A 10,000-nucleotide genomic window follows, 5' to 3' on the forward strand; every position below is an offset into this window, starting at 1 on the left:
TGTGACTGTATTCACGATACAGCACTGCCTCTTACCTGTGACCGTATTCACGATACAGCACTGCCTCTTACCTGTGACTGTATTCACGATACAGCACTGCATCTTACCTGTGACTCTATTCACGATACATCACTGCCTCTTACCTGTGACCGTATTCACGATACAGCACTGCCTCTTACCTGTGACCGTATTCACGATACAGCACTGCCTCTTACCTGTGACCGTATTCACTATACAGCACTGCCTCTTACCTGTGACCGTATTCACGATACAGCACTGCCTCTTACCTGTGACCGTATTCACGAAACAGCACTGCCTCTTACCTGTGACCGTATTCACGATACAGCACTGCCTCTTACCTGTGACCGTATTCACTATACAGCACTGCCTCTTACCTGTGACCGTATTCACGAAACAGCACTGCCTCTTACCTGTGACCGTATTCACGATACAGCACTGCCTCTTACCTGTGACCGTATTCACGATACAGCACTGCCTCTTGTGCCTTATTGCTTAATTATACCATGGCATTGTTCAATACTTGTTTTTTTGATTGGCTCTGAAGGGCATTCCAGATTGTGCGTCATGTCCCTAATAATGCACGGGTATAATTCACTGGGGCTATGAAGTTCATTCTTACATGTCCTGTGTTTGAGCTGCTGTTGAAAGCGTTATTGGAAGTGTTGAGTAATGATGTTCATAATAGCAAGCCGCTGTAGGGCCTGAATGGTTCGCTTGGCAAAGCTAAGCGAGTATGTTTGTTTGGTTACCAAGGCAACTACTGTAGCTATTTAGTAAACTTGCTAGCGACCTTCAGGTGGAAGTTGGAAGACATTTCTACCGGTCTAATGTGTTAAATTGTAGACTTGGTATAAAGCGAGATGATCAACTCGTTCTCTGGAAAATAATGCTCCGTGGAAGGTCAGTGCCGCATGGCGCGTTCAACACTTTTTTTTGGGGGGTTACTACATGATTACATATGTGTTATTTCATAGTTCTGATGTCTTCACTATTATTCTACAATGTAGAAAATAGTTTTTTTTTAAAAGAAAGAAAAACCCTTTGAATGAGTAGGTGTTCTAAAACGTTTGACTGGTACTGTATATGTTAGGCTGTGTTGTAGTGTATAGTATGTTATGTACAGTTCCTTCGGAAAGTATTCAGACCCCTTGACTTTTTCCACATTTTGTTACGTTACAGCATTATTCTAAAATGGATTAAATAGTTTTTTTTCCCCCTCATCAATCTACACACAATACCCCATAATGACAAAGCAAAAACAGGTTTTTAGAAATGTTTGCTAATTTATATACAAAATAAACTGAAATATGACATTTAAATAAGTATTCAGACCCTTTACTCAGTACTTTGTTGAAGCACCTTTGGCAGCGATTACAGCCTCGAGTCTTCTTGGGTATGACACTACAAGCTTGGCACACCTGTATTTGGGGAGTTTCTCCCATTCTTCTCTGCAGATCCTCTCAAGCTCTGTCAGGTTGGATGGGGAGCGTCGCTGCACCGGTATTTTCAGGTCTCTCCAGAGATGTTCGATCGGGTTTAAGTCCGGGCTCTGGCTGGGCCACTCAAGGACATTCAGAGACTTGTCCCGAAGCCACTCCTGCATTGTCTTAGCTGTGTACTTAGGGTCATTATCCTGTTGGAAGGTGAACCTTCACCCCAGTCTGAGGTCCTGAGCGCTCTGGAGCAGGTTTTCATCAACGATCTCTCCGTACATTGCTCCGTTCATCTTTCCCTCGATCCTGACTAGTCTCCCAGTCCCTGCCGCTGAAAAACATCCCCACAGCATGATTCTGCCACCACCGTGCTTCACCGTAAGGATGGTGCCAGGTTTCCTCCAGACGTGACGCTTGGCATTCAGGCCAAAGAGTTCAATCTTGGTTTCATCAGACCAGAGAATCATGTTCCTCATGGTCTGAGAGTCTTTAGGTGCCTTTTGGCAAACTGCAAGTTGGCTGTCATGTGCCTTTTACTGAGGAGTGGCTTCCGTCTGGCCACTCTACCATAAAGGCCTGATTGGTGGAGTGCTGCAGAGATGGTTGTCCTTCTGGAAGGTTCACCCATCTCCACAGAGGATCTCTGGAGCTCTGTCAGAGTGACCATTGGGTTCTTGGTCACCTCCCTGACCAAGGCTCTTCTCCCCCGGTTACTCAGTTTGGCCGGGCGGCCAGCTCTAGGAAGAGTCTTGGTGGTTCCAAACTTCTTCCATTTAAGAATGATGGAGGCCACTGTGTTCTTGGGGACCTTCAATGCTGCAGACATTTTTTGGTACCCTTCCCCAGATCTGTTCCTCGACACAATTCCTTCGACCTCATAGCTTGGTTTTTGCTCTGACATGCACTGTCAACTGTGGGACCTTATATAGACAGGTGTGTGCCTTTCCAAATCATGTCCAATCAATTGAATTTACCACAGGTGGACTCCAATCAAGTTTTAAAAACATCTCAAGGATGATCAATTGAAACAGGATGCACCTGAGCTCAATTTTGAGTCTCATAGCAAAGGGTCTGAATACTTATGTAAAAACGTTTTTTCTGTTTTAAATTTGATAAATTTGCAAACATTTCTAAAAACCTGTTTTCGCTTTGTCATTATGGGGTATTGTGTGTAGATTGCTGAGGATTTTTATTTATTTAATCCATTTTAGAATAAGGCTGTAACGTAACAAAATGTGGAAAGAGTAAAGGGGTCGGAAAACTTTCCGAAGGCACTGTATATGTTATAGTATGTAGTATGTTATGTAGATAGTAGACTATGTTATAGTATGTAGTATGTTATGTAGATAGTAGACTATGTTATAGTATGTTATGTAGATAGTAGACTATGTTACAGTGTATATTCCTTAACCCTGGTCTCTACGTGGTTTGAACACGTCTCCATGATAGTGATTCTCCTGAACTGCGTGACTCTGGGGATGTTCCAGCCCTGTGAAGACGTCACCTGTCAGGCAGAGTGGTGCCTCATACTACAAGTACTGTATCACTTTGAACCTCTCACATTTAACCTCTCACCTATAACCTCTAACCTCTAACCTCACACACCTCGTGGTGCCTCATACTACAAGTCCTGTATCACCTTGAACCTCTCACTTTTAACCTCTTACCTCTCACCTATAACCTCTCACACCTCATGGTGCCTCATACTACAGGTCTGACCTTTAACCCCTCACCTCTCACCTATAACCTCTAACCTCTCACACCTCATGGTGCCTCATACTACAGGTCTGACCTTTAACCCCTCACCCCTCACCTCTAACCTCTCACACCTCATGGTGCCTCATACTACAGGTCTGACCTTTAACCCCCTCACATCTCACCTATAACCTCTCACACCTCATGGTGCCTCATACTACAGGTCTGACCTTTAACCCCTCACCTCTCACCTATAACCTCTCACACCTCATGGTGCCTCATACTACAGGTCTGACCTTTAACCCCTCACCCCTCACCTCTCACACCTCATGGTGCCTCATACTACAGGTCTGACCTTTAACCCCTCACCTCTCACCTATAACCTCTCACACCTCATGGTGCCTCATACTACAGGTCTGACCTTTAACCCCTCACATCTCACCTATAACCTCTCACACCTCATGGTGCCTCATACTACAGGTCTGACCTTTAACCCCTCACCTCTCACCTATAACCTCTCACACCGCATGGTGCCCTCATTCTACAGGTCTGACCTTTAACCTCTCACCTATAACCTCTAACCTCTCACACCTCATGGTGCCTCATACTACAGGTCTGACCTTTAACCCCTCACCTCTCACCTATAACCTCTCACACCTCATGGTGCCTCATACTACAGGTCTGACCTTTAACCCCTCACCTCTCACCTATAACCTATAACCTCTCACACCTCATGGTGCCTCATACTACAGGTCTGACCTTTAACCCCTCACCTCTCACCTATAACCTCTAACCTCTCACACCTCATGGTGCCTCATACTACAGGTCTGACCTTTAACCCCTCACATCTCACCTATAACCTCTAACCTCTCACACCTCATGGTGCCTCATACTACAGGTCTGACCTTTAACCCCTCACATCTCACCTATAACCTCTCACACCTCATGGTGCCTCATACTACAGGTCTGACCTTTAACCCCTCACCTCTTTAACCTGTCTCCTATAACCTCTCACCCTTCAGAATATGCTTTGGATAATGTGTCATCCCATCCTTTTTTAAATGGTATGGTTGTTTTTTCTAACTGTGTTCTCCCGTTCTAGGTGTTTGATGACTGTATCTTTGTCTGTTCCCGTTCTAGGTGTTTGATGACTGTATCTTTGTCTGTTCCCGTTCTAGGTGTTTGATGAATGTCTCTTTGTCTGTTCCTGTTCTAGGTGTTTGATGACTGTCTCTTTGTCTGTTCCTGTTCTAGGTGTTTGATGACTGTATCTTTGTCTGTTCCTTTTCTAGGTGTTTGATGACTGCATCTTTGTCTGTTCCTGTTCTAGGTGTTTGATGACTGTATCTTTGTCTGTTCCTGTTCTAGGTGTTTGATGACTGTCTCTTTGTCTGTTCCTGTTCTAGGTGTTTGATGACTGTATCTTTGTCTGTTCCTGTTCTAGGTGTTTGATGACTGTATCTGTTCCTGTTCTAGGTGTTTGATGACTGTATCTTTGCATTTTTCGCGGTGGAGATGGTCATTAAGATGGTGGCTCTGGGGATCTTCGGTTCTAAGTGTTACCTTGGCGACACCTGGAACCGACTGGACTTCTTCATCGTCATGGCAGGGTCAGTGTTCTATTCCCACAATGCTCTGGGGTTAGCTTGGGGTTAGCTTGGGGTTAGCTTGGGGATAGCTTGGGGTTAGCTTGGGGATAGCTTGGGGTTAGCTCTGGGGTTAGCTTGGGGTTAGCTTGGGGTTAGGGACAAGAGACCATCAAAATGGAATCTATAGAACTTACGTATACAGTGAGGGAAAAAAGTATTTGATCCCCTGCTGATTTTGTACGTTTGCCCACTGACAAAGACATGATCAGTCTATAATTTTAATGGTAGGTTTATTTGAACAGTGAGAGACAGAATAACAACTAAAAATCCAGAAAAACGCATTTGTCAAAACTATTATAAATTGATTTGCATTTTAGTGAGGGAAATAAGTATTTGACCCTCTGCAAAACATGACTTAGTACTTGGTGGCAAAACCCTTGTTGGCAATCACAGAGGTCAGACGTTTCTTGTAGTTGGCCACCAGGTTTGCACACATCTCAGGATGGATTTTGTTCCACTCCTCTTTGCAGATCTTCTCCAAGTCATTAAGGTTTCGAGGCTGACGTTTGGCAACTCGAACCTTCAGCTCCCTCCACAGATTTTCTATGGGATTAAGGTCTGGAGACTGGCTAGGCCACTACAGGACCTTAATGTGCTTCTTCTTGAGCCACTCCTTTGTTGCCTTGGCCGTGTGTTTTGGGTAATTGTCATGCTGGAATACCCATCCACAACCCATTTTCAATGCCCTGGCTGAGGGAAGGAGATTCTCACCCAAGATTTGACGGTACATGGCCCTGTCCATCGTCCCTTTGATGCAGTGAAGTTGTCCTGTCCCCTTAGCAGAGAAACACCTCCAAAGCATAATGTTTCCACCTCCATGTTTGACGGTGGGGATGGTGTTCTTGGGGTCATAGGCAGCATTCTTCTTCCTCCAAACACGGCGAGTTGAGTTGATGCCAAAGAGCTCGATTTTGGTCTCATCTGACCACAACACTTTCACCCAGTTCTCCTCTGAATCATTCAGATGTTCATTGGCAAACTTCAGACGGCCCTGTATATGTGCTTTCTTGAGCAGGGGGACCTTTGCGGGCGCTGCAGGATTTCAGTCCTTCACGGCGTAGTGTGTTACCAATTGTTTTCTTGGTGACTATGGTCCCAGCTGCATTGAGATCATTGACAAGATCCTCCCGTGTAGTTCTGGGCTGATTCCTCATCGTTCTCATGATCATTGAAACTCCACGAGGTGAGATCTTGCATGGAGCCCCAGGCCGAGGGAGAATGACAGTTATTTTGTGTTTCTTCCATTTGCGAATAATTGCACCAACTGTTGTCACCTTCTGACCAAGCTGCTTGGCGATGGTCTTGTAGCCCATTCCAGCCTTGTGTAGGTCTACAATCTTGTCCCTGACATCCTTGGAGAGCTCTTTGGTCTTGGCCATGGTGGAGAGTTTGTAATCTGATTGATTGATTGCTTCTGTGGACAGGTGTCTTTTATACAGGTAACAAGCTGAGATTAGGAGAACTCCCTTTAAGAGTGTTCTCCTAATCTCAGCTCGTTATCTGTATAAAAGACACCTGGGAGCCAGAAATCTTTCTGATTGAGAGGGGTCAAATACTTATTTCCCTCATTAAAATGCAAATCAATTTATAACATTTTTGACACGCGTTTTTTCAGGATTTTTTGGTTGTTATTCTGTCTCTCACTGTTCAAATAAACCTACCATTAAAATTATAGACTGACCATTTCTTTGTCATTTGGCAAACGTACAAAATCAGCAGGGGATCAAATACTTTTTTCCCTCACTGTATTCTATCTAGACGAAAAAGAGACATCCACAGGGACGTTCCTTAAGAATCGTCTGCTGCTAAAGTCTAGCTGAACTTCCTAGGAGGTGTTGGAGTTTGGAGCCTGCTGGGAGAAACACATGCTCAGTGTCACTGTTTCAGCAAGGAGAAAAGTGTGTGTGTGTGTGTGTGTGTGTGTGTGGGAGACGTTAGATTGTGGTTGCTTGGCGTGATGTATTGTTGTCTCTACCTTCTTGCCCTTTGTGCTGTTGTCTGTGCCCAATAATGTTTGTACCATGTCTTGTGCTGCTAACATGTTGTGTTGCTGCCGTGTTGTTGTCATGTTGTGTTGCTGCCATGTTGTTGTCATGTGTTGCTGCCATGCTATGTTGTTGTCTTAGGTCTCTCTTTATGTAGTGTTGTGGCGTCTCTCTTTATGTAGTGTTGTGGCGTCTGTCTTTATGTAGTGTTGTGGCGTCTCTCTTTATGTAGTGTTGTGGTGTCTCTCTTTATGTAGTGTTGTGGTGTCTCTCTTTATGTAGTGTTGTGTTGTCTCTCTTTATGTAGTGTTGTGGTGTCTCTCTTTATGTAGTGTTGTGGTGTCTCTCTTTATGTAGTGTTGTGGCGTCTCTCTTTATGTAGTGTTGTGGTGTCTCTCTTTATGTAGTGTTGTGGCGTCTCTCTTTATGTAGTGTTGTGGTGTCTGTCTTTATGTAGTGTTGTGGCGTCTCTCTTTATGTAGTGTTGTGGTGTCTCTCTTTATGTAGTGTTGTGGTGTCTCTCTTTATGTAGTGTTGTGTTGTCTCTCTTTATGTAGTGTTGTGGTGTCTCTCTTTATGTAGTGTTGTGGTGTCTCTCTTTATGTAGTGTTGTGGCGTCTCTCTTTATGTAGTGTTGTGGTGTCTCTCTTTATGTAGTGTTGTGGCGTCTCTCTTTATGTAGTGTTGTGGTGTCTCTCTTTATGTAGTGTTGTGGCGTCTCTCTTTATGTAGTGTTGTGGTGTCTCTCTTTATGTAGTGTTGTGGTGTCTCTCTTTATGTAGTGTTGTGGTGTCTCTCTTTATGTAGTGTTGTGGTGTCTCTCTTTATGTAGTGTTGTGGCGTCTCTCTTTATGTAGTGTTGTGGCATCTCTCTTTATGTAGTGTTGTGGTGTCTCTCTTTATGTAGTGTTGTGGTGTCTCTCTTTATGTAGTGTTGTGGTGTCTCTTTATGTAGTGTTGTGGTGTCTCTCTTTATGTAGTGTTGTGGTGTCTCTCTTTATGTAGTGTTGTGGCGTCTCTCTTTATGTAGTGTTGTGGTGTCTCTCTTTATGTAGTGTTGTGGTGTCTCTCTTGTTGTGATGTGTATTTGGTCCTATATTTATATATTTATGTATTTATTTATTTCATCCCATCCCCCGTCCCTGCAGGAGGCCTACAGTCAGTGTCCAGACTTCAGTTAATATTATAATAGGCTACATGAGGCCTGCGGTCAGTGTCCAGACTTCAGTTAATATTATAATAGGCTACAGGAGGCCTATAGTCAGTGTCCAGACTTCAGTTAATATTATAATAGGCTACAGGAGGCCTGCGGTCAGTGTCCAGACTTCAGTTAATATTATAATAGTAAACATGAGGCCTACAGTCAGTGTCCAGACTTCAGTTAATATTATAATAGGCTACAGGAGGCCTGCGGTCAGTGTCCAGACTTCAGTTAATATTATAATAGGCTACATGAGGCCTACAGTCAGTGTCCAGACTTCAGTTAATATTATAATAGGCTACATGAGGCCGTCAGTCAGTGTCCAGACTTCAGTTAATATTATAATAGGCTACATGAGGCCTACAGTCAGTGTCCAGACTTCAGTTAATATTATAATAGGCTACATGAGGCCGTCAGTCAGTGTCCAGACTTCAGTTAATATTATAATAGGCTACATGAGGCCTACAGTCAGTGTCCAGACTTCAGTTAATATTATAATAGGCTACATGAGGCCTACAGTCAGTGTCCAGACTTCAGTTAATATTATAATAGGCTACAGGAGGCCTATAGTCAGTGTCCAGACTTCAGTTAATATTATAATAGGCTACAGGAGGCCTGCGGTCAGTGTCCAGACTTCAGTTAATATTATAATAGTAAACATGAGGCCTACAGTCAGTGTCCAGACTTCAGTTAATATTATAATAGGCTACAGGAGGCCTGCGGTCAGTGTCCAGACTTCAGTTAATATTATAATAGGCTACATGAGGCCTACAGTCAGTGTCCAGACTTCAGTTAATATTATAATAGGCTACATGAGGCCGTCAGTCAGTGTCCAGACTTCAGTTAATATTATAATAGGCTACATGAGGCCTACAGTCAGTGTCCAGACTTCAGTTAATATTATAATAGGCTACATGAGGCCTACAGTCAGTGTCCAGACTTCAGTTAATATTATAATAGGCTACATGAGGCCGTCAGTCAGTGTCCAGACTTCAGTTAATATTATAAAAGGCTACATGAGGCCGTCAGTCAGTGTCCAGACTTCAGTTAATATTATAATAGGCTACATGAGGCCTACAGTCAGTGTCCAGACTTCAGTTAATATTATAATAGGCTACATGAGGCCGTCAGTCAGTGTCCAGACTTCAGTTAATATTATAATAGGCTACATGAGGCCGTCAGTCAGTGTCCAGACTTCAGTTAATATTATAATAGGCTACATGAGGCCTGCGGTCAGTGTCCAGACTTCAGTTAATATTATAATAGGCTACAGGAGGCCTACAGTCAGTGTCCAGACTTCAGTTAATATTATCATAGTAAACATGAGGCCTACAGTCAGTGTCCAGACTTCAGTTAATATTATAATAGGCTACAGGAGGCCTACAGTCAGTGTCCAGACTTCAGTTAATATTATAATAGGCTACATGAGGCCTACAGTCAGTGTCCAGACTTCAGTTAATATTATAATAGGCTACATGAGGCCTACAGTCAGTGTCCAGACCAGTTAATATTATAATAGGCTACATGAGGCCGTCAGTCAGTGTCCAGACCAGTTAATATTATAATAGGCTACATGAGGTCTACAGTCAGTGTCCAGACTTCAGTTAATATTATAATAGGCTACATGAGGCCTACAGTCAGTGTCCAGACTTCAGTTAATATTATAATAGGCTACATGAGGCCTACAGTCAGTGTCCAGACCAGTTAATATTATAATAGGCTACATGAGGCCTACAGTCAGTGTCCAGACTTCCGTTAATATTATAATAGGCTACATGAGGCCTACAGTCAGTGTCCAGACTTCAGTTAATATTATAATAGGCTACATGAGGCCTACAGTCAGTGTCCAGACCAGTTAATATTATAATAGGCTACATGAGGCCTACAGTCAGTGTCCAGACTTCAGTTAATATTATAATAGGCTACATGAGGCCTACAGTCAGTGTCCAGACTTCAGTTAATATTATAATAGGCTACATGAGGCCTACAGTCAGTGTCCAGACTTCAGTTAATATT

General features: G+C 43.4%; 1 protein-coding gene across 1 annotated transcript in view; it reads left to right on the plus strand.

Annotated features, from left to right (window-relative positions):
- Positions 1-10,000, plus strand: part of LOC123481268 (voltage-dependent T-type calcium channel subunit alpha-1H-like) — a 50,851-nt gene that overhangs the window by 30,259 nt on the left and 10,592 nt on the right. The window contains exons 3-4 of the mRNA XM_045217850.1: positions 2,878-2,989; positions 4,626-4,759. Of these exons, the coding sequence (XP_045073785.1) occupies positions 2,878-2,989; positions 4,626-4,759 (246 nt within the window). The remainder of the gene's footprint in view (positions 1-2,877; positions 2,990-4,625; positions 4,760-10,000) is intronic.

This window comes from Coregonus clupeaformis, unplaced genomic scaffold, assembly GCF_020615455.1.
Source record: "Coregonus clupeaformis isolate EN_2021a unplaced genomic scaffold, ASM2061545v1 scaf1255, whole genome shotgun sequence".
Classification (NCBI taxonomy): domain Eukaryota; kingdom Metazoa; phylum Chordata; class Actinopteri; order Salmoniformes; family Salmonidae; genus Coregonus; species Coregonus clupeaformis.